Source organism: Chlamydotis macqueenii, chromosome 23, assembly GCF_036417535.1.
Source record: "Chlamydotis macqueenii isolate bChlMac1 chromosome 23, bChlMac1.mat, whole genome shotgun sequence".
In the NCBI taxonomy this organism is placed as follows: domain Eukaryota; kingdom Metazoa; phylum Chordata; class Aves; order Otidiformes; family Otididae; genus Chlamydotis; species Chlamydotis macqueenii.
Genome location: NC_141578.1, coordinates 1,481,719 through 1,505,986, shown reverse-complemented (window position 1 = coordinate 1,505,986; position 24,268 = coordinate 1,481,719). Strand labels below are relative to the sequence as shown.

At 48.2% G+C, this 24,268-nt stretch overlaps 2 protein-coding genes across 7 annotated transcripts in view; one reads left to right on the top strand and one right to left on the bottom strand.

Annotated features, from left to right (window-relative positions):
* The window catches only part of CEPT1 (choline/ethanolamine phosphotransferase 1), a 31,594-nt gene extending 23,095 nt beyond the window's left edge, over window positions 1-8,499 (bottom strand). Inside the window, exons 1-4 of one of the 5 annotated variants that reach the window (XM_086765452.1) lie at window positions 8,377-8,499; window positions 5,579-5,980; window positions 1,873-2,020; window positions 740-881 (exon numbers count right to left, since the gene is read on the bottom strand). In XM_086765452.1, coding sequence (XP_086621578.1) covers window positions 740-881; window positions 1,873-2,020; window positions 5,579-5,974 — 686 coding nt within the window. In that variant the 5' untranslated portion in view covers window positions 5,975-5,980; window positions 8,377-8,499. Of the gene's footprint in view, window positions 1-739; window positions 882-1,872; window positions 2,021-5,578; window positions 5,981-6,298; window positions 6,319-6,994; window positions 7,108-7,708; window positions 7,800-8,376 lie in introns of those variants that run through there. The other 4 variants (XM_086765454.1, XM_086765451.1, XM_086765450.1 and 1 more) reach the window with 4 other exon arrangements.
* DRAM2 (DNA damage regulated autophagy modulator 2) lies at window positions 8,403-23,367 on the top strand. 2 transcript variants are annotated; one of them, XM_086765456.1, is made up of 9 exons: window positions 8,403-8,473; window positions 10,999-11,094; window positions 13,909-14,066; window positions 14,742-14,809; window positions 15,338-15,477; window positions 17,952-18,129; window positions 21,472-21,554; window positions 22,532-22,624; window positions 23,022-23,367. In XM_086765456.1, exons 3-9 carry the CDS (start codon window positions 13,936-13,938, stop codon window positions 23,127-23,129), a joined length of 801 nt encoding a protein of 266 aa, XP_086621582.1. In that variant the 5' UTR covers window positions 8,403-8,473; window positions 10,999-11,094; window positions 13,909-13,935; the 3' UTR covers window positions 23,130-23,367. The 2 variants fall into 2 exon arrangements, with proteins under 2 accessions (XP_086621582.1, XP_086621583.1); XM_086765457.1 differs by lacking the exons at window positions 21,472-21,554; window positions 22,532-22,624; window positions 23,022-23,367 and adding exons at window positions 18,258-18,364; window positions 18,565-19,128 and having other exon boundaries at window positions 17,952-18,178.
* The last annotated feature ends 901 nt before the right edge of the window (window positions 23,368-24,268 follow it).

Genomic DNA, 24,268 nt, shown 5'->3' with positions numbered 1-24,268 from the left:
GCATTGTTTCAAAATCCCATACAAACTAAGGGCAAATTTCAGGGGTTTCCAGGTACAAAAATCATTCTGTAGTGTATTTACCTGAAATATATTTGTTAGATCTATGAATGCAAACATCGAATAAATGGGCATTTCCCCATCAAAGCTAGTGAATCCTGCAGCTCACCGGGTCCTCGTGTTCGGTTTCCCCAGCCACCCTCACCCACCAGTAAATGGGATTTCAGCTGTTGACTTTTTTGGCATTGCCATTTTGAACCCGTTATTGACAGGACCGCAGTCTACACTAACAGGAATTCAGAACTTGACATTGTAGGCACAGTGTCAATCAATACACGATATTGTAAGAGTTACACTTAATAGTAAAGGTTAACTACATGGCATCATAAGTCCAGCAAGATCAAGAGACAGGTAGCTAACTGAAAACTAAAGCCAGACTGCCACCACCTGACAAAAACATTTCATTCTTGGGCACAAAACATCAGGTACTTTCCCTTATTGCCTTAGGTTTAAATCACATCAGAAGCTCCCAATTAACTAACAGGAACTCCTCAAACAAGACAAGTAACATTCAGTATTAATTGCGGATCCAACAGGTAATAGCTGCCACAAGCTCTAAGTGTATATATAAAAATATAAACAATTTACTACTGCTCTAAGTGCCTGAACTACAATCACATAAAGTGCAGCTAGACAGGAAAGCAGCCTAACTTTCACTTTTATTTTCAGCCAAGGTACTTACATGCCAAAGCGCAACGTTCCAGAGACGTACGTCTGCCAATGCGCGCAGTAAAACATGAATGTTCCAGCAAAACAACAAAAGAACATCCAGTCAGGGTTCGTTCCCAGCTGCACAGCAATACAAGTTCCCAAAACCACAAAGACTGCAGAAGAAAATCAGTCACATAGTAAAAAGATAAAGTGTGTATGTGTGTAAAGATCCTTACCAGAAACAACTCTAACAAAAGGACCCGGAGAAGTAGAGACCGTGTGAAGGCATCCTGACGTCTTTTATTTCACAGACATAAGAGATTAACGCTTCCGTTTTTAAAATTACAGACTGTAAAATGTGTATGTAAAATTTTAAATTTGTATCAGTTATCAGAAGTCCTCAGTACTGAGGGTTTCTTAGTCTCCTACATTTTTATTGAATTTAATGGGATTAGACATCAAGGGACGGGAGTGATTTATGCAATTGGAGCCTGCAGCCAGAGTTTTGGGGTCTTTGTGTGTATCCAAGATTTGCTAGACATCTTCCCCTCATCTTCTGAATTTGGATTATGTCATTAAGAAAACCCAAGGCCTCTCACTCAAGATTCACAAGATGTGGCTATGCTTCTCCTCCCTTAAAATACACAACTCTGATCGAGTAGTCGCAAATATGTAAAGCATAAGAGCCTTAGAGTTTAAGTAACCAACAGCATCTAATCGTTCTTTTGCAATGGGGTTAAACTTCATGCTGGCCCAATGACCTCTACCTACCTAGGAACTGATCCTAATCTTAAACTCAGGCTTCTACTGTCCCATTCTTTAGGCGCCATACCTGTCTTGCAATTGCTCTATATAGATTCAATCTAAAATAATATAGAAAAGCATTTTGACAACTCCTTACAGAAATTTATTTTAGAACCAAGATTCTGATAAGGCATACACAGAAGACTGCTGGCTCAGACTGAATTTTTTTTCTGACATAATACAAAAGAAGACATTCAGTTGATCAAGAGTACTGTCTGTGGAAAGAAGGTTGACTGAAAAGCTATACATTCCACGGTATCAGTTGTCCTCTTCTTCAGTAAAGAAGCACTTTTCTGTATTCCAGATCTGATCCCCAAAACACTCATTTAATCCCCATACTTCAATTAAAAATGACGATACCTGTGGAAAGCGAATCACAGCCATGATCAAAAAGCTCTCCTAACGGAGTACTGCTATTTGTCCTCCTTGCTTGTTTTCCATCTATAGCGTCCAGAGACTGGTAGATGAAAAGGCCACACGCACAAGCAATGTACGCCCAGGGAGGTGCCTAAGAAAGAAACGGTCAGTGAGAGTAAAAAAATTATTTTTTAACCTTAAAAAAAACCCTGAAGTTAAACTATCTTACACTCTTCTACAGTACTTTTTCATTTGCACACACTTCATCACATGCCTGGACCTTTCAGTAGCTGGCCCTTGCCAGGACTGGCAGAGGGGGTTATGACATACGAAATGCAAGTAAAAAAAATGCGACAAGAATTCCTAGCTTAGATTACTAGGTACAGCACACTTTCTGAAGCTGAAAGCTGCACTGTACATCTGGGGGGGGGGGGGGGAATAGTCCTACATCTGCAAAATTGATCTTTTGTCTTACTTCTCTTTCCTGTGCAGGTATTTCTAAGTTGTCCGAGCGCTTTAGAAACTGGGAAACTTTCTTAGCCCCCAAACGTGCAGCTGCGTCACAACCACCGAGCTCATCTTCACCAGCCCTCAGTGAGGCGCCACGCACCCAGACGCTGCCACGCACGGGCTATGACCAGGCTGCGGCAGCGTTTGAGAACTGCCACGGCAGGGCACACGCGCTTTCAGAGCTCGCGCTTGGCCGTGCCATTTCCTGAGCTCTGTAAAGCTGCCGTGCTTTGCAGGACGGCAGCTCCACCACTAACTGGTTTATTTTCCATTACCGGGTAACAGCAGCTTTGCCAAACCTACATTAATAATTCTTAATATTCACATCCTGTAGAGCAATTCTTTTCCTCCCTACAAAAATAAGAGTGATACCAAATCCTTGCTAAATCAGAGACTACAACTCAAGCTTTTTTTAGCATTTGAAGCATAAACCATTAGGACCACAAAAGCCGGAGGGCTGCCATTAGTCTGTCTCAGTTTACGCAGCCATAAACCAGCTATTGGATATTTTGCAAAGTTCACATTTGACACGCTTTATAAAAGGGAGCATTTGTGAGCAGCTCTGTTTTACAGACCATGCCAATAAAGTCCAAATGCAGCTAAGCAGCTTAATCAACCTGAGTTGCCTCTCAAAGCTCTGGAGTCCAGCTTCATTTGGTCTACAAAACCAGGACTCAAAGCTGGCACCATGCTCTGCTTTCAGCGGTGCATCTGTACAAACCAGCACAGGACAGAGGCGAGGGAGAAACGTGTCACCCAAAGGCAGAGGATCACATTTAGACGAGGTTGTGATGCTACAGAACTCCATCCCAGGATGGTATTTCCATTGCTCATGGATAGATTTTATAGACAAAGTGTAAGTTCTCTTTCAGTGTCATGCAATTTTTCCCTCTATAAACTTAGAGGAAAAAAAAAAAAAAAAAGAAATCAGACTGTTGGCTCTTTTCTTAAATACTGCTTTCATTACCAGCATAGGCATTTCCACTTAGATATTATTTCTATCTCCGTAAGATTTCACAGCTTACTCTTGTATCCAAATATTTTATTAAATAAACAACAAAAGTTCAGGTAACCTTTCCGCTGCTCCACGCTTTGCTAGCTGGGGTCCCCCAAACCAAGCAGACAGCAGAACTACTTGTACCTCATTTTCCCTCTGCTGCCAGTGAGGCTGTAAGCGACAGCTACATTCCCTTGGCTCCACCTTTCATCAACAGGAAGAGACAAGTCTCTTCTGAAAAAAGCGGAACTAAGACCAAGCTACAAGGAAGAGACAATTTACATCTGAAAGCAACAGTGCTTTCAGGGAAAAAAAAAATAAAATTCTATTTCTGGAATTTCAAAGCCCCATCTTCTTCCCAGACATCTACTTGACACTCAAAAAGCACAAGCTTACAGCTCCACCGAGACGGCATCCTCGCTGCCGGGCCAGCACACAGGGCTGCAGTGCCATATGGCAAATCAGAGCAGGCCGGAAGCCGCCTCAGCAGAAAGTTATTTTTCAGTGAAAGGGAGAAGACAACCTCATCCACCTGGCACAGAGTAACTCTCAAACTACTGAGCACAGAACAGTGATTTAACACAGCACACTGCAGCTCACACGACAGCTTCCTGACACTCCGAGTGCAGCTCAGCGCTTACTTCACAAGTTTAATTTCCAGCCAAAGCACAACTGTACTCTGAATTCCAAATTACGCTCTGGTTCAGCGGCCCACACCAGCTGCTAACTGGCTGAAGCGGAGGCAGGTGGAAGTCTCTCTGCCGAACTGCATTTCAGGCTCAGCTCCCATCCAATACGGATACCGGAGCAAACGGCAAGTCAAAACCAAGTCGTGCAACAACGCCACAGTCTCAAAAAGCAAGGAGCTGCTCTAACTACTCACCGTTCAAACTTAATACTTTTTATCTTACACCTGCCAAACTCCACAAGTTATTGTGAAACTATCTGTTCCAACAGATCTCTAGAAGAGGCAAACATCCCTTTACTACGTCATATGTGGAACGGGGATGTGGGGTGTTGAACGCACCAACGTCTGTGGGTTTTTTCAGAGTCTGGCTGGAAAGGAACTGGTGCCGCTTGACTCTGAAGCGTTCTCCCAACCTCAGCTGGGAGACTTGGTTACAAAGGAGTCCAGCAGTACAATACTGACATTTTAAAAGCTAGAACTCGTGAGACATGCTCCAGCTATTTGATAGCTAATACATTTTCTGTACCAAATTATCCCCTTTTTCAGTGCTTATACAGGAGCAGTTTTTAAGATTCAACATTCAAGCGAAGATTTTTATTTTTATGGAGAAGTTTTGACAAGTTTCTTAGGAGGTACCTCTAGTGAGAGAGAAAAGCCTTTGAAACCAGTAACTTGAAATGCCGTGTAAAGACTTTTGTGCCCCTGAAAGCAGGAATTACAGGAAGTTAAGGCAGTTCTCCTGAGGACAGGTCAGGAGATTTAGCTCACTCAGAACAAAGAATAAAACTACTGACGTTTATCCAGCCTCCCCGGGCAGCCTGCTGCTGGAGAAGACACCTTTGTGTTCCCTCAGCTCCTCACACACTGTACCCAAGGTGCTGATCTGAGCTCCCTGGCAACAGGAGCCACAGGGCCCAGACGCGATGAAGAAAGGTGTTCCTTCCCTTCAGTGAGCTGGGTTTAGTCCCGGCAGCCACAGAGGAAGCAGCCGGCCTCGATCTCTCAGGCTGCACCGCTCTGGAGCTCAGTCCCTCGTCTGAGCTCGAGTTCCTCACAGTGTTGCAACTCTGGCTGGGCTTGCAGGCAGACCCAGTTCGCTGCCAATCGACTCACTTTGCACTTCTGTGGTGCGGCAACTCTAGGTCAGAAAGCTGAAGGTGACTAACGCAGTCACAGGCAGAGAAGGTAAACAGGCAAAAACCCCACACGCCACGCAAGCCAGCTGCGAGTCCATTTCTTAAGTGTCTGCATGTGCACTCAGGCCTTGCGGGGCTGCAGCTTTCATGCATCACAGTGCAACCAGAGCAGCTATTTTGGCTTTAGATCCTGTTTCACACAGGGCACGCTGGCCAGAGGAACTGCTGTCGGACGCAGCAGGCAGCACGCTGACCCCAAAACCCACGGGTGTTCTTTTCGCATGCAGGGACTCACACAGACACAGCCATTACAGAAGTGCCAGCTGCTGCCAGATAACAGAAAATACAAACAGCGATTGTCAGAGCTCTGTAACTCACCTGTTCTGTAGCTGTTGGACAGTAATATACTAATAGCAGAGTTGTACATATATTTATTAACAGTCCAATGATGGTGATCAGATTTGGGGCGATCCAGGCTGGAACTCTCCCAACTAACCATTCCCAGTAACCTTGCATGAGGGGTTCAAGCAGGGATCGTCCGGCACTCTGATATTTGTGTTCTTCTAACCGCTTCAGCTGGTGCTTTGACAAGGGAGGCGTGGGCAACTGAACCAGCTTGCTTAACACGCATCCAGCGGCGGGGCCGTGGCCGCAGCCCGCGGGGGATTCCAGGTGCGACTCCCCGCATCGCCTCTTTATGTTTCGATGCCCGCTCATGGATTGGGCGGCCTCAGGATTTCTATTTGGCAGGTAGCAGCTGTTACGGAGAATCATAAGATCCTGCAACAGAAAGGGTTGAGACACGCTGAAGGTGAAGAGCACAAATGAGATTTTAAGATATCAGAAGCTTCTAGGCACTGCTCTAAGGAGCGTTTCATTTGCCAACAGCAAACTAAGAGGACTTTACAACAGTTCTCCCTGAGAAAAGAAAGGCATTTGGAGAATTGCTGAGGGAAAGACAGGAAGCAAGTGCTGTCAGTGCAGTTATAAAACAGTAAGTTGCACTTGTTTACCTTCTTTGCTGCCTACTGAAGCAAACATCCTGCAGCCACCAGACTAAATTTCATCAGCAGTAGAAACTTACACCACACCACTTACGTTACAGACTAAGGCACAGGCAGTCCCCTCGCATCTCTCGCAGGAGAGCTAGCTGCACACAACAGACACCCACCACTCTAGCTTATCAATTGACAGCACTAAGGATTTCTCTCTGTTTGTAGTGGTTTAACTGGTTGGAAGCAGCTTTGCCTCTTTGGTGAAGCTGAACAGCCCCCTAAAGGCAGTTACAAGCACTTTTTTTAATCAGTTCCTTATTTCAGTTTTGCTGTGGCTTTTTTCTTCTCCAAATTTAACCCAGTTCAGGTGAAAGCTCATTGCCTATTCAACTTTTAAGATAGGCGAGAGTGACGCAGGAGCTAGAGGGCTTAGCTGGTCACAGACAGCCTACAGACACCAGCATGAGGCGGCTGCGAAAAGAAAACACAAGGTCAGGAACAGCATTCCCAGTGCGAACGAGGACCCTCGCGGTGCTCCGTGTCCCTTGGAGGCCGGTGACCAGAAACACACAACTCTCCACAGAAACTAGAGGAGAAGCAGCAGAGAAGGGAGACTAAAAATAAAAGTTTGCTCTTTATCTACCATAGACAACCAGGAAAAAGGAAAAGAGAAAAGAAACCCCAGTTGTGACATCTAGCAGAATGAACCCTGAGAGGGAAGATGACAGCTCTCTCTAAAGCCACCAGCCAGGCACAAACCAAGCAGGCAGAACAAGCTATGCAAATCAAAGGTCGATACTGGCACAACCGCTGTCATTTCCACTCGCCACAGCTTAATTAAGGCCATTTCCGAGAGTGAAAAGCCAGCCTCAGAAAGCCCTGTCAGTGGGAGGAGACAGCAAGCAAACAGGGCCTGGCTGATGGAGGAACCCGGGCAGTTTGGGAGCAGGCGGCCTCGCACCCATTCATTTATCAGGAAATCAGACGCCGTCACCTGGGAGGCCCCTGTGGGTGCTGTCCCGGATGACCAGAAAAATTAGTTCCAATGCAGAAAACCACACACTTTTCCCCCCTTCCTGAGGGGTTGCCCCCCCCAAAGAGAGAAAACAAACAAAGACCACCTCATCCCCCAAAACAAACAACCGCACACGGCCCGGCTTCCGCAGGACTTTCACCCGGGCCCGGCTGCTCGCTGGCAAACACCCGCGGGAGGGGAGGGAGGACAAGGGCACCTCTCGGCCCAGCCAGCCGCTTCGCCCCCAGCCCGAAGGGGGCAGCCCCCGGGGCGGCCAGAGCCCACCCGCACCCAGGCCGGGCCGGGCCGGGGTACCCCAGCCCCCGGCCCAGCCCGCAGCACAGGCCCAGGCCCGACCTCAGGGACCTTCCCCTCCACCCGCACGGGGCCTCTGCCCCTCAGGGACCCCGTCCCACCCGGGGAGGAGCGCACAGAACCGGGAGACCGGACCCCGTCCCCTCTCCCCCCTCCCACCACCGAGAGAAACCCGGCATTTACCTCAGCCTCCCCGCACTGGGCGACGCTTTTACGCCCCTTTTGCGACGGCCGGAAAGAAGGTGGGCGGCGGCAGCGGGGCGGGGAGGGGCGGGGCCGCGCGAGGGCACGGCGCGGAGCGGCGGAGGTAACGGGGCGGGGGGGAACCGGACAGCGGGCACCGGGCACTCCCAGCGCGGCCCCTCCCCGCCCCCGGGCCCCGCACCTCCCCCTGCCTCGCTGTCACCCCCGCAGGGACCCTCCGGTGTCACCGGCTCCCCCCACCCCCCCCTCTGCCGACCCGCCGGGAGCCCCTGCAGACCCCCGGTCACCTCGGGTGCCCCCGCTCCCGCCCCTGACAAATCCTCCGTGACCCCCCTCACTGTCCCTGCTGCCCCGGTGACCCCCCGACCGCCACCCCCCATCGCTCCCAGTGACCCCCCGGCCCCTCTGTCCCTCGCCTGGCTGCCCCCAGCCCCCCCCCCCCTTTCCCCCCAGCCCCCCCCCCCTTCCTGCCCCGCTGCTCTCCCCAATCTCCTCTCCATCTGCTCCCCTTTCCCTGGCTCCGACCGCTCAGAGCTGCCCCTCACACACCGCGCACCTCCGGCCCCTCGCCGTGACCTTGCGGTCCCTTCGCGTCCCCAACCGCCACCCACCAAAACCTGTCCCCCGTGCTCTCAGCGAGCACTCACCTGTTCCTAGCTGCTGTTCTCTGCTTAGACAGGTTGGACTGACAGGGAGCGCCTGCTCATCCCGGACACGGAGCTCCTGGCTCAGCTGCAGCGACCGGTGGGTACGGTGGGACGCGGGGTTCCTAAACCAGGCGCTGTTGTGTCCTGCTGTCCTGTGCCTGGCTCTGTTGTGTCCTGGTGTCCTCTGCCTGGCTCTGTTGTGTCCTGGTGTCCTGTGCCTGTTTCTGTTGTGTCCTGCTGTCCTGTGCCTGGCTCTGTTGTGTCCTGGAGTCCTGTGCCTGGCTCTGTTGTGTCCTGGAGTCCTGTGCCTGGCTCTGTTTGCCTTGGCGCCGCGCCGTGCTGCTGCTTCGCCAGCGGGGACCGGGGGCTTAGCCGGGACGTAAAGATCCTCAGCTCTCTGGGAGCTGCCCCCCATACCCAAAAGATTTCATAGCAACTTTTTCGGTGTCTGTACCGAGAAAACACTCAAAGTGACTCATCCATCATTACCCTTCAAAGGTGACACATTTCCTACCTTCTCAATTCTGCTGTTTTGAGGATTAGCAACCTTTAACCGTTGTTATCAGTTTGACCCTGACAATGAGTTGCGTAAACGAACATGTTCAGTGCCTTTCTGACTGATCCCCGTCCAACCTTTGTAAAGTAAACACTGATGAGTGCGCACGGCAGATTGCTTTGTCTTTCCTCCTTCAACGCAGCGGCTCTTGGAGTGTCTTGTTCGAGAGAAAAAGGAGCATCTGTATCTCTGCCGGCCCTGCTGACAGGGCCGGGAAGAGGCAGGTTGACCGTCAGGGTATCAGCGTTAATTTAGAAACTTCCCTTTCCTCCAGCTGCTTTCTGCCATCTCCGCAGCTTTATCATTCTAGGTAACGTTAACGTCCTGCCGTTAATGGTCTTGCCCACCTTTTATTTTCATTTCTAGTTTCTGTTCTTTGTGCTCAAGCATGTGCAGAATGTGCACACTTCCTGTGTTTAAAGGAAAACCTCAGAGATGGTTCAAATCTCATTTGTTATCGAAACACTTCCTTGACCTGCCCTTGATAGTGATTTGAGAATGTCTGCTGCAGGAAAGGTCTGTGATACTCAATCTGGGGCTTAAAAACCACTTAAGATGAGGAAGTGCCTACAGATCAGGATAAATGTTTAAGAAAACCATACTTCGGTTGAACAGAGAGGCCGGCCTTTGCCGTTGTATAATCACTTGGCAAAGGGCTTTGTGGGAAAAAAAAAAAAAAGGAGCTTGAGTGTGTTTTCTTTCTCACTGTTGAAAACAATGGGACAAGATGAGATGTTAATAATAATTTATTTCAGGACCTTCCAGCTGGCAAACGCCAAGGCAATTCCATCCTGCCTCCCAGGGATGTGAGGTGCCTCGTTACGCGCCCGTGCTCGCCCTGACGCCCCGTGCTCAGAGCCCTGTGAGCTGGCAGTGACACGGTGTATCTGCAGCCGGGCAAAGTTTGGACGGCGTCAAGCAGGCGGTGCCATAAATGTACACAGCGCTTTGCACGGAACAGAGCCTGTGTTTGGTAGATACCATCTGCCCACATAAGAGCGTGAAAAAAGATTTACTTTCACTGGAAAACTTTTTCTTTTTCCTGGGGAAAAAAAGTTTTGTTTTTTTTTTTTTTTTTCCTCTGGAAAACAGGAAGGAAGATAAAGTGAGAGGATAAGAATTGAAGGAAGATCTTGACAGAGCTAAGAAAGAGAATTTACTGTGGAAAAAAAAAATTACAAACCAGTTTTAAGCGTAGAGTTTGTCAGGGCTCTACGTCTGTGAAAGAGGTGCAGAGCTACAGTTTTCTGGCAGAGCCCAAACCAGCTGTGGTCCTCCTGCCGTGGGGAGGTACCAGCCGGCAGCTTACTCACAGTGGGGAGCTGTGCCCGCCAGAGCTCTCAGGTTGCAACTGAAGCTGCCGCACCGCTCGTTATGCCTGACATGAAAACAGCGACAGTTTGTGTCCAGCCTTCGCTTTGGGCTGAGTGACAGCACAGGTTGCAGAGCTGCCCAGTCCTGACTGGTTGAGGGCTTCTCTGCGCAGGGGGAAACTGGGAAACGATCGCCAGCTAACGGGAGCGCAGCACAGTATCTCCTCTCTGATGGCTCCTCCGGGGTGTGAAAACGGCAGCTGCTCATGCAAAGAGAAGGCAGGAGTTATGGGATGTCTGCTTACATTCACCGGCACCCACTCTGACGCGTATTTAGCGCAGCACCAGCATCACACCGGGGTGCCCACGCCCAGTGAAACGGGAAGCTCTGTTCTGTCCCGTTCCTTATTTGAAAGCAATGATCCCAGGCGCTGGTTCTAATTGCATTAAAACAGTTGCATTCATTTTTTTTTTCTCGAAAGCTTCTCATTTCAAGTTAAATCCTTGTGTAGACAAGTAACGTAAGTTAAAAAGTCAAACACCTGTTTTTTGGCATTTCTACCATCCCACCATGCACAAGCTGCGCTCCTTAAACCACCCGGAACATAGGAGAGACATACCGTGTCAGGCCAACAGCGCATCTAGTCCGGTGTCCAAGCAGCAGCACTAACAGAAGGTGCCAAGAAGGAGAATAAATAAATAAGAGGTACAGAAGTAACTCACATCTTCATTATTTTCCTTTATATCTCAAAGATTGAGAAAAAAAATGAAGCGAATGTGGAACTTCACCGGAAAGATGACTTTGGATTCCCCTTGAGGTGCCATTTCTTTTGATGCCCGTGTTCTCAGGTATGTGGCATACTGATTGTTTGTTTTCAGGCAAAAATCTGTTCGTTCAGAAATAAAGCTAAGGCACTAGTAACACTTAAATGCTAAAGGAAAAGTAAGTCTAAGCATCAGACTGGCTGCTTGAAGTTTTGAATTTCATGCCCAGGCACATAACATCTGTAACAGAGCACGCTGTGCAGAATGTGCATTTCTCTTTCATACAAATTCCCAGTTTACTCATACGACTGATGGGATTGTCAAGTTATATTAATTACAGGCTGAGAGAGCTGGGGCTGTTCAGCCTGGAGAAGAGGAGGCTCCGGGGAGACCTGAGAGCGGCTCCCAGTGCCCAAAGGGGGCTCAGGAAAGGTGGGGAGAGACTCTTCAGCAGGGCCTGCTGTGACAGGACGAGGGGTGATGGGTTCAAAATAGAGGGAGGCAGATTCAGATTAGATATTAGGAAGACATTTTTTCACACTGAGGTGGTGGAGCACTGGCCCCGGTCACCCAGAGAGGCGATGGATGCCCCATCCCTGGAAACGTTCCAGGCCAGGTTGGCCGGGGCTCTGAGCAACCTGATCTGGTTGGAGATGTCCCTGCTCTGTGCAGGGGGGTTGGACTGGGTGGGCTTTGAAGGTCCCTTCCCACCCAAACCACTCTGTGATTCTATTACTAGTTTTACTGCATGACAGTCTTAAAATGAAAGTCAACATCAGAGAGCAAATGTTACACTGAGCTTACAGGTAAGGAAGCAAGCAACTTTAATTCTATCACTCTCTTCTTATTCACTACGTCTCCTGTTAGACACCTTTATCTGCTACCTAACACCTTCCATCCAAGCAGCTGAACCTTCAATTTTAGGAGGATGTAACATTCTTTTCAAGAGTTATCAGTTAGAGTTGGCTTTTGTTGCCTCCCAGGAGCACGCCAGAGCTCATTTGTTCTTGTTGGAAGCACTGATATTCCAGAGTGACCGGTTTCTGGTACATGAGCAATTCTCATTACGCATTGTTATGCATTACGTGATGAATCTGTCAGCCTGGCTCTCCGCAAGCTCTCCTAGACACGCGTGCTGGCAAAGGTCAGCAGAGAGACGTGCCATGGAATGACAGAGGTCTGCCTGGGACCAAATACCTGCTGTGTGCAGTAACCCACATCAGGAGAGTGCTGAGGTCTCCTGAGGGAGATGCAAAGGAGCTGATCAGCTCTGATCTGTTGCAAGATTCACCCACTTTTGTTTCAACTTCTTTTTTCCTCCCCTGAGATTTCCTAGTCTTGATGCTTCCTCTCTCTTTCTTCCTTTTCTTTTTCTCCTTTACTTCAGTCTCTCACACTCCAGGCAGTGCCCACCTCCTAAAACCTCTCAGTGCTGCACTCCCTCCTATTTTGTCTCAACGTTATTTTGCCTTTCTCACATCCTTTTTGCTCTTTGCCTGGATGCCCTTGGATCTGTACTCATTACTTGCTCTTCACTTTTGTCCTGTTTCATATTCCATTTACCGTCTCCAGTTTCAACTGTGCTTAAACAGTTTCGTACTCTCTCACCGGTGTAAATGTCAGGGAGTGCCATCGGTAAAACGGCATAAAACGCAGGGCCAAGATTAGCCTAGCGAAGAGAAGGCTCAGGTGGGATCTCATCTCCCTGCCTGAAGGGAGGGTGCAAAAAGGACGGAGCCGGGCTTTTTTCAGTAGTGCCAAGTGATGGGACCAGGAGCAGTGGGCACAAACTGAAACACAGGAGGTTCTGTCTCAACATCAGGAAACAGTTTTTCACTGTGAGGATGACAGAGCACTGGCACAGGTTGCCCAGAGGTGGTAGTGTCTCCATGTCTGGAGACACTCAAAAGCTGTCCTGCACAACTGGCTCTGGGTGGCCCTGCTTGAGCAGGGGGTTGGGCAAGTTGGCCTCCAGAGGTCCCTCCCCACCTCAGCCATTCTGGGTTCCAAAATCAGCTCTGTGTAACTTGTATTTGAAGCCGATAGAAAATTACTTCCTTCTAGCAGCAGGAGTAGAGAGGAGTCACAGTTCTTTCTGCGTGAGCTCACCAGGGTGGCCCAGCCGCACATCATTGCTCTTGGAGAAGTGGAGGCAGAGACACAGATGTGCTGTCAGGCGGGGACTGACAGAACTGGATAGCCTGGGTACAGAGTTGGCCGTTTCACTCCCCTGTAACTGCACCTTTGCCTCCCACCTGTAAAAACACGGTAGCTGCTCTGCTGCCACCAGGAATAAGGAGCACTTGAGTTTGAATTTGTGGCTGGTGGCAGTCAGCTCCTGCTCAGAGGTGTCTGTCAGCTTATTGAAGTGATGCTCGTAACAGACGTTGACTCACACAGCGTGACAGGTAGCAAACGAGTGCAGGTGTTAAAGTAGCTTTAGGTCATTTCCTCCCGTCTGCCCAGTTGGTTGTTAATGGAAGTTGGAGGCTCTACAACAGCCGCTATCAGTTAAACTGTCGCTAGTGCGACACATTCTCTGTCAGCCTCACTGATTCTAACATGGTGTTGCGACGCAAGGGTAAGAAGGAAATAGAGTCAGTTATTCCTAGCGACCCCCTTGACCTTGTTCTGGCAGCAACAAATGCTGAGGCATGTAGTAAAGCGACACTACTGGTTTCTTTTCTCATAATCTTCAAAGAATTTCAGAATTAACATTTCCAGATGTTATTTCTGCTTATTTATGATTGCTTCTCTGCCGTGAAGTCAAATGTTCACTGTGGGTTTGCCAGACAGGACTGAGAGCAATATCAAATGGCTGCGCGTGAAGCAGCTTGCCTCAAGAGAAGCAAAACCTTTGTGAAATCTCAGTAAACCTTTGTGTTTGATTCCTCCCAGTGTTTGGAGTTAGAAGTCCGCACTGAAATGTGGTGGTTCCAGCAAGGCCTCTCTGTCTTGCCCGCGGCTTTGGTTGTTTGGTCAGCTGCATCTTTTGTGTTTTCATACATTACTGCAATCGTCCTGCACCATGTGGACCCTCTGGTGCCCTACATCAGGTCGGTACCGTTCATACCGCGTCACAGCACTGAACTGGCCTCTCCTGTCAGTTCTTTCCCAGCTCCAGACTTTAAACAGCAGTTCTTAAACAGCTCCAGTTGTAAAGTCACTAGCTGTTTGTACTATTTGTGCGTAATTCTGTGTAAAGCTGTCTGGTTTTGTGCAAAAGTCTAACTGTTGAGCTGTGGCTCTGTGAACATATCCTTAAAATGATGAACGAGAAAACTGGGGGTGCATCCCCAACCCTCTGTTTGGACTAAAGCGTCTGGCTGTCACCAGGTCTGGCTGCCCCAGTAAATCCACACTATAATTTATATTCCCAACTGTATTGCATCCAGGCTGTACCTATGACCTTGGGTTTGGTCCTTCAGTTTTCCAGGTTCTTCATTTTTGCAGTTTTAATACTCTTCATTCCTTTTATGGAATCAAGAGCGATATAAAAGTACGTTCATTCCTTGTCCCAAGGGTAGCATGTCTTTACCGGGCTTATTTCCACCGCTCTGGAAACTAGCACAGCATAGTTTGAGTAATGAAAAATTCAGGGAGAAGTATCTGGGAGGGCTTTTCCACAAACCTGTTCTTCTTATGGTTCCTTTGTAGACTGAAATAAGTAAGGTTGTGTTGCAAGTATTTTAGTATAGATAGATACGTATCACTCCATTTGTCTCTTCCAGTGACACAGGGACAATACCACCTGAAAGATGCTTATTTGGGATCATGTTAAATATTTCGGCTTTCTTGGGTGAGTATAGAAACTGCAGGCAGTTCTGGAATGCACACAGCTTTAAACAATTTAATTTTCTTATTCAGATTATGATTCTCTGTCAAAAACTAAATTCTAAGCAATCAATTCTCTTAAGCAATTCAGAGGAAAGTGTATGTCAGGGATGTTATCCACAAAGCCAGCATGACAGTTGCAGATTCCAGAAGGCCAAAAATGCGTTTTAAAAAAAACAACAGACTAGTAAAAGAAATAGAAATGCCAATTCAAGGCAGTCACCTTAGTTGTGCTGCCGTTACGGAGAGACGGAAAAGCAATCTAGTATGTCTTTAAAATGAGAGAGTCTTGAACAATCCAGTGAGTTGGCTTGTTTGCCATTCCGTTATTTCAGTTTTGACTCCCAGATTTGAGCTTTCCTATTTCAGTGTACCATAAGAGAGTTTTTGTATTTTAAAGAGTTGTTTCTGTCGCTCAGCATCTTCCCAGTTACTAAAGGACAGTCTGCTCAGCAGCTGAACACCTTACTGGGTTTGGGTTCTCCATTCACAGGGGTGGCTACCATGTACGTCCGCTATAAGCAAGTTCACGCTTTGAATCCAGAAAAATCCAAGATCATCAAGCTTAATAAGATTGGCCTTACTCTGGGATTGATGAGCTGTTTTGGACTTTGCGTTATTGCAAATTTCCAGGTTTGTGCTTTGTTTGCAGTGTCCTGAAGCTGGCCAGAGTCGTGTGTGTGTTTGTTTACTGAGATATCTGATGAAATGGGGGGTTGAATGAAAGCAAAACTTTTTAGGGCAAACCTGTTTTTTTCAAATTCCCTACAGAAAACCATTTAAAAAAATAAGTTTTGGTTTAAAATTTCTTACTCATTTCTCATTTGCTTTATCCACTGGGACTTGTGAGCAGCCACTCATGAAATTCCAAAACATTAAGAAACCCATAAGTTTTGCAGAAAGCAAATGCATCTTTGATCTCCTTATAGGAGATTTGAAAGTCTTAGCTCCAGACCACAACTATATTGTATTTTGACTCAAAAGAATCAAGCGTCAAATAGTCAAAAATTGTTAGAACTAGAAGTAAAGCCAGCAAAAATAACCCCACAAGAAGTCCAGCTCTGAAAAATCTGCCCTCTTAGGTATATTCCCCTTCAAACCCGCCCAGTTCTTGACTGCAGTGTTGACCAGCTTTTGAATTTCTCCCTCCCAGTGTCTCTATTTTTTTTCCCCTCCTCAATACTTTTTCCAAAATCTGATGTTCTCACATACCGCACCATCAGCAGGGCCGCGTTCTACATCCTTGGCTGTTACGTGCCAGCCAGTTGTACAATTGCCAGCCTCATGGCATTAATGACCAGCTGGATTTTGGGGGGTCTGCAGTGATGCCTTTAGCCACTAGAGGCTGCAGCGTCACCTTGGTCTCCTGCCCGGGAAAAGCAAAGAAAAGCTCCTGGAAAGCTCCACCTTTTTCCCTTCTCCTTTTCCCTATCGCAGCTCTCCAAGTGCTTCAGCACCCCATCGTAGAAACCTCAGCAGACTCATTTGGGTTTTTTTGGGAGGGAGGTGTCAATCTGTTGACTTTTTCTAGAGCCCTAGCTGTACCCAGAGGTCACAGCCTGCCCTACCACACCCACCAAGCGAAAGCCCCCACCTTTGTTCAGCTCCATGATTTCCTTCCACCGCTGGCCAGGAGGGGACATGTCTACTTCCTGTATATGTCAAGATAATCAAAATACAGAAGGTGCTTTTTAATTTGTTAACTAGTTTGTGTAATGTTTAATCTTGAGCAAGACAAAAATTGGAAGTGATGTGCCTGCATATCCAAGCGACGCTGAGGGCTGGCTGAGGAGCACCCCAGAGGCAAAAGGAGCTAAAGCCCCCTGGAATCCACTAGTTACCGAAGACAACTGACGTGTGAAAATACACAGAGATGAACAAAGAGGATACAGGAACAGCCAGCACGCAGAGAGCTCCAGACAGCTCTCGTTGCTGGGAGTCAAAGCGATAGCACAGGGCTCATCCTCGTGGGAGCTTTAACTCCTGCTGTTCAGCCAGTACTACGGCTTTACTCCAGCTGTGGCTATCGATTTCCTCCTACAGGGCAAAGATTTTGCGTCACTGAACAGCACGTGGTTTTGGAGCACGCGGCTTTGCAACTTGGTTATTCGCTATTTAAACATAAATTCCCACCTCTGTTACAGTGTGCCTGCCGCACTTCAGATTCACGCGTGCGCGTAAGGTGCAGATGGAGATTGTGAGGAAAGGGTGACTCCAGTTCCTTATCTCAGTAGTTATTCAGTGAAATACACAGCCAGTCTGGTGCTTTAGGGCATAAAAAGATCAGCTGCACGATTGGCGTGCGGGGAGGCTGCCAGGCCTTGCGTTGCACAACTGGCAAGAGAAGACTTGTCAGATCCTGGCACTGGGTCTTGTGCTGAGCCAGGATGAGAGGAAGGACTGGACACAACATGATTTTTCAGTACATAAATTTTAAGTTGGGTTGTTTTTCTTGGAATAACTTCCAGTTCAAATGATTTTTACGATTTGACAGCTCATTCTCCTGTCGTGTTTTTAGGTTAAGCAATATTACTGTTTGGTTGAACCTTGTTCCCTCTGGGTATTCAAAGATACTAATTTGACAAACAGGGCTTATCCAAACTAGAGTAATTCAGAGAAGTGCTAAACCTCATTATTTTAATCCCATTTTGTGTACTAGGTCTGTGTTGTATTTATCCTGCATTTCATTACATTTCATAGACGTACAGATTCCTGGGATTAAGTGCGCGGTAGATAGCCTGTGGTCACCCTCGTTACCAGCCCAGCTGCAGGGGTTCCTTCATCCAGTTTCTGTGTTGCTGTCCACTATCGCCAACGAGAACAGCGCGTAGAAATTCCTGTAGTTAAGACATGGCTGTGACCTGTAACTTAGGCACAGAACTTAACAAAAGCAGCAACACAGAGGGCTGGCAGGTGCTGGCTTCCAGCTAACTCTGTGTGGGGTTTCCACGAAAAATCTCCTAAGTGCTAGCATGTTCCTGAACTGCCGACCTTGGGATGTGGGAAGGTAATTGCGTGGGAGGAGTGCCAGAGGTTTACAGGAGAATATTGTTCTCGGAGCTTAAAATGAAGCCAGGTTCTGTACAAGCAACGCTTTCTTTCCCTAGAAATGTATTCTGTACTACATACACGTGGTTGGAGCCTGCCTGACGTTCGGAGTAGGGGCCATTTATATGCTGGTTCAGACCGTCCTGTCCTACCTGATGCAGCCAGAAGTTCACAGCAAAGATGTCTTTTGGATCCGGCTGACTGTGTTACTCTGGTGCTTTTCGAGCATTGTGAGCAGTATCCTTCTGCTGTGCAGGGTCGCCATAAAACAGAGCAGCCTTCACAGGTGACAGCATTTGCATCTACATTAAATTAAGCCACGAGCGTGAACGGCTGTGCCACGGGTGGCCTGTCCTTACACACAGCTTGAATTGTGCGATCTGTTCACGTTCTGTGTCACAGCCTGGGAGCTTTAAGAAAAAGGGAGACGTCGGGTTAAGCGCACAAGTGAGTCACTGGGTAATAAAACAAGGTAAGAGGGATGGTTACCACCCTTTCTCCTCTCCTTTCCCTCTGCATGCCAGAGACTGAAAATAGGAAAATAAGAGTTTATGAGAGGTCTGGCTGCAGATTATGAAAGACAGGGAGAAACGGAAGCGTACTTTAGAAATGGGGGGTTTTGATGGGGGGAAAAAAGCCAGGTAAGAAAGAAATGTCCGTTCCGTGTTACAGGAATGCTGCAGCAAGTTTTACAGTTGGATACAACTAAAAGACAAGTACAGAATGTAGCAGAAGAGAAAATACTACTAACCTAACCGTGCAGAGCAGTGCTGCGCTGTGCCAGCTGGCTCCCAGGGCACGTTTAAACCGCTGGCATTTGTCAGAGAGACAGCTCTGGAGCATATTGCCAAGGCTGAGTCAGGAGAGACATCTGACCTCTCATCTCCCCCCCGCCCATCCTACCGTTCAAAATACAAGACGTTTCTGACCTCTCTCCCTACAACCTCCCCTCGGCTCTGGAATCCATCAGCTCCCTTAACTTTGGATTCTGAGTGCTGGAAGCTGCTGTGGGTTTTACAGAAAGAAGAGCAAACCCATCCAGAGAGAGAGGCCTTTTCCCTGTCCAGAGTCATTTAACAGTCGGGAAACTGAACCAGAGCAGTTCCTCTGCTCTCCCCGATGAACCTAAACATTGTATTTTGAAAATTGTGACTCTGTTTTGTGTCAAACAGGACAACAACACTAAAGGTTTTGAATTTACATTCCCAAGACACGAATGCAAAAATCATTGCTTACCTGGTGTCCCTCTGCAGCTGAATCAAGGCCGCCGATTCAATCCCCACCAATTTCACTCCTTTCCAGGCTGGCTGCCAAAACCAACGCTACACCATTCGCCCCATTTCCCAGTGAGAGAGCAGCGCACTGAGCTCCCATTCATTATATCACCCGTCCTAGTCAGACTAGAAGCGGTAGTCGGAGCACAGGCTGGTTACCTCTAAAGAAGCGAGAGGGCCCCGAAACTGCTGAGGAGGCTTGATACAGAGTGAGGAGGTCATCTGTGAGACTTGGAGAATTGCCGACCCTAGCAGAAAGTTTTGGGGCTAGCAAAGAACAGGATTTTCATCTTTGAACAGTTAGGGGCCAAATATAATTGGGGAAGACTAAGATGGAACAGTGTGATCTGCTGCAAGTCAGGAGCCTTTTACGGATGCCAAAACCCCAAAAACCCCAAATCTGTAGAGGTTTTTGGACCAGTGTGGTCTAACCAAAATTAGAGGGAAGTAAAGCTGTAGAAACAATGATATATACATACACAAGTACGGAAGGGGAAGAAAAGGGCATTTTTCAGGGTGGTTTCTAAATTGACAGCTCATAATGTAATAAAAGAAAGATGGTAACAGGGAAAGTCGGTGGCCAGACGTGAAATGGCTGGAGCACAGAAGGAAACGTACATTTTGCATCAGAAATAGCGTGGCCAGCAGGACTTGGGGAAGTTATCATCCCCCTGGAGTTGGCACTGGTACGACTGCACCCCGAATGCCGTGTTCAGTTTTGGGCCCCTCGCTACGAGACAGACATTGAGGTGCTGGATCGCATCCAGAGAAGAGCAACAGAGCTGGTGAAAGGTCTAGAGAACAAGACCTGTGAGGAGCAACTGAGGGAACTGGGGTTGTTTAGCCTGGGAAAGAGGAGGCTCAGAGGAGACATTACCATTCTCTACAACTGCCTGAAAGGAGGGTGCAGTGAGGTGGGTGTCGATCTCTTTCCCCAAGTAATCAGTGACAGGACAAGAGGAAACAGCCTCAAGTTGCACCAGGGGACATTTAGATTGGGTATTAGGAAAAATTTCTTCACTGAAAGGGTTGTTAAGCACTGGAACAGGCTGCCCAGGGAAGTGGTGGAGCCACCATCCCTGGAGGGGTTTAAAAGACATGTAGACATGCCTAGGGATGTGGTTTGGTAGAGGACTGGTCAGTGTTTATGGTTGGACTCAATGATCTTGTCCTTTCCAACCTCAATGATTCCAGTAAAATACTCCTGCTCCTCTGCTGGAGTGGAATAGCAGAACTGCCAACACAGAAGGAGCAATGAAGTTAATTACCCGTCTGTAGCAAGGGGAGGACAGGAGCCAGTTATTTTTGTATCCCGATGATTAAATTCCTTCCATTGCAGTAACGCATGCAGGTAACTAACGGCTGCTAAAGCTGTACATTTTAATTAGCAGAGAATGGGGTATCTTGCATGCAGATCAGTAACCAGAGCTCCCTGGATCATTCACATCAATTTTTTAATAAGCTCTGATGTCTGGGTTTTCAGACATGCTTGTGCCAGTAAGTTCAGCCTCGCTCACCACCAAAATTAAATCTTTCACATCAGGAGGCTCTTGAAGTTTAATCTCATTAACGATTGAGGAAGTTAATATCTTAATCCTGGGAAAATCAGATCTATAACTCAATGATCCAGGTTTCCTTTATGAAGGCAGTAGCGCCGGTGTAGCATACCTTCCCGCTGTGAGGTGCTGACAAGTGACATCGCAGTCACTCCAGAGAGAGCCCAGGTCTCTGATCACATGAGGAATCATTGTCACGCAGAGGCTTTGCCGTGGCCGCTGTACCAATGCAGTTATCAAACCTCGAGTGAACTAAGGGAAACAGAAAAGCCAATAACCCTCTCCGCTGCAAATTATACAGCATTCCAACTTGTAACCCACATATCAAGAATTCAAAGTGGCTGAGAAGTTGAAAAGCAATCAGAGAAAGAGCTCCAGACACTGGAAAGTACCACCAAAAATTCCACAAGCTAAGTAAGCATTCGCATTTGATCACAGTTTAAATGCTTTCATAAGCAGGCCATGTTTGATCAAGGAGATGTAACAAGATGCAGCAACCAGAGAACAAAGATAATCAGTTTAGATCAGAATTAGCCTTTTCAGGTGACAGTAACTGGCCAGCTGGAACAGCCTACGAGTTGAAGGGAACGATGTGAACAGGCCACGTCACCATTACTGCTCGTTGTGCTGAGGAGAAAACACGCTGAGATCTCCTTACCCCCTCAGCTTGACACAATCCAGAGCTGAGGCAGAAATTCTCAAGCTGCTCCTTCTTGGTCTTGAATCTTCCTTAACACTTTTCTTAACAGTGTTTGTTTCCTCAGTTGTCTTGTACAGTGGCCTGTATGGAACAAATCTAGTGCAGAAGTTGCACTGGGAGCCACAGGAAAAAGTAAGTGATTGAGGGGAGAAAATAAACAGAACAAAAGGCAGCTACGCTATTTGCAGTGACAGATGCTCCTAGGAACTGGCTGCGGTTGTGTACACGCACTCGGGATGGGAGAGGACAAGTGAGCTCTACCAGCTGGGCCAGTATGCAGCTACTTGCTGAAGTACTGCTTGGAGCAAAACAATTGCAGCTTCGAGCGTTATTTTAAATTAATCTTGCTCATAGGCAGTAACTGAACTGCCTCAGCAGTGAGTTGTCCAGCTACCAGCTTGTCTGGTCTGTGCTGGTCAGCGGTTCCCCATCACCATTAGACAATAACGGTAAATAATCTCACATGCCAGCGGGTTGCCGTGAAGCAGAGTTCCTGACCACTGCCAGGTGGAGCCAGGAGAAGGCAGCCCAGGAATACAAGTGGCAGAGCTGCCGTTGAGGTGACAAGTGCTGGGCAGTGAGGGATCCCAGGTGGGACACAGAAAGGGCACCTAGGTCTTAAGAGCTCTGCCCATCTCCCTGGCCCTCCCCATCCTCTCCAGGCACTGCTGGAGGTGTGGCACTTCCTGGAGGAAACATATGCAGACTGGTTTTGAGGGCTTTTCCCACCTCTCCCTGTATTTAAGGCATGAGGAGCCCCTCCAAAGTCTGGTTACATCCAAAGGAGGGCCTTCAACCTTTGCTTTTGTAAAGAGGGTTTGCTGTCAGTCATGCCAAGCTCTTGATTGAGCCTTCAAGTTTTGCAAGTGGATATTAAATTCCCAGTGGGCGTCAGTCCAGTTGTGTGGGGCAGGTGTTTCCTGGTCATTCTCACCCTTTGCCAAGTTCAGCACTTCATTCCCAGAGACGGCAGATAGGCTAAGAAGTTTTGCTCTCCGAAGGAAAGAGTTGTGGATGCAGGATGTCAGATGTGCAAGCCATCTTTGTGCCATTGCAGGTCAAAGAGGAGCAGCTCACGTTTTTTTTCCCCCCCTTCCTCTCTTACACAGGGCTACACAGCTCACCTCATCAGTACCGTCTCTGAGTGGTCGTTAGCATTCTCCTTCCTCAGCTTTTTCCTCACCTACATCCGTGACTTTCAGGTAAAATGAAGTTCAGTGCTCTGCTCTGAATACCCTGACGTGGTGCAAGCTGGGCTGCCTCGCTACCAGCCATCAAGGGTGGGAGTCCTGTGGCGTGCAGAGCATTAAGCAATGCTCTTCCTCTGTAGCGTCTGCCCCTGCTGCGTTCACACACAGGCTCCAGCATCAGGCTGGCTTTAGGCAGCTTCACTTGCGAGGTCTGTCACAGTCACAGGGGCTGTTTGCTGTAGAACTGCAAGGCAAACGATGGAGTCGGTCCAGGAGAACAGCTTGGGAGTCAGGCGCGTGGTTCTGGAGCCGGTCTGCATTTTAGCGTTTCATCTGACTACTGAAATTGCCCGTGCTGAGACTGCGACACGCCTGCTAACGTGAATTTTCTTTCCTTTTTCCTATTTAGAAAATTTCCCTGCGTGCGGTTGTCAGCTTGCACGGGCAAACCCTTTACAACACGCCGCAGAGCCTTCTGACTGAGGAGCAGGCACTGCTGATAGCGGGGAGCATCTAATGCAGGGGGAGAGAACAAGTTCTCAGTGTAACTCAGGAATTTATTAGCAATAACAGTTGATATTTCTAAGCATTTATTTTATATTAAAAAAATATACAACTTCATTGTATTGTACCTGACATAAAGGGCTTTGCTATTGACCCGCACAGCGATGCAAGTGTAACCAGTGTTGTAAACAAGCCTGTAACATTTCTGCACATGCCAATGTCATGAAAAATTAAATGAAGGTTGTTAAAGAGTCGTGTCTCCTCATCACTTCCACCACGCCCAATTTCAGCTCCCTCATTCCCTTGCCCTGCTCTCCCCGGTGTTCCTCAGACCAAGCTCTTTCGGATTCACAGACCTCCAGCCTAGAGCTGGGCTTCAGCCACATCCTTCCACAGCTGCGGTTCCCTCACTGGGGCGGCTGGGGCTGACCCATGATCATAGAATCATAGAATCATAGAATGGTTAGGGTTGGAAGGGACCTTCAAAGGTCATCTAGTCCAACCCCCCTGCCAGGAGCAGGGACATCCCCAACTAGATCAGGTTGCTCAGAGCCTCATCCAGCCTGGCCTTGAATACTTCCAGGAACGGGGCCTCCACCACCTCTCTGGGCAACCTGTTCCAGTGTTCTACAACTCACATTGTAAAAAAATTTTTCCTAATTTCCAATCTAAATCTACCCCCCTCTATTTTAAAACCATTACCCCTCATCCTATTGCAACAGGCCCTACTAAACAGCCTTTCCCCATCTTTCTTGTAGGCCCCCTTGAGGTACTGGAGGACCGCTATCAGGTCTCCCCGGAGCCTCCTCTTCTCCAGGATAATCTCCATGCCACGCCAGAGAGGAAGGACCCCAAAGCCACCTCATCCTCTGAGCAACCCACAAGGAAAGCCCTGTTTACACCACAGCTTCCTCCAGAGGACAGGAGATGCCGACAGCTCAACCAGCTCCCCTCCTGCTGCAAGGGCAGCCGTGTGCCTGCTCCTGGAGAGCAGTGCCAAGGAGCAGCAGCGGGAACAGCGACCCACGCAGGCTGCTGTGAGGTCAAACCACTCCGCTCTGAATTTCTTCTTCCTTCCCTCCCTCCCTCTGCCTAGCAGTTGTTTGAGCTGATGGACAGGTTCACCCAAGGGTCCACGTGCGGTGTCCCTAT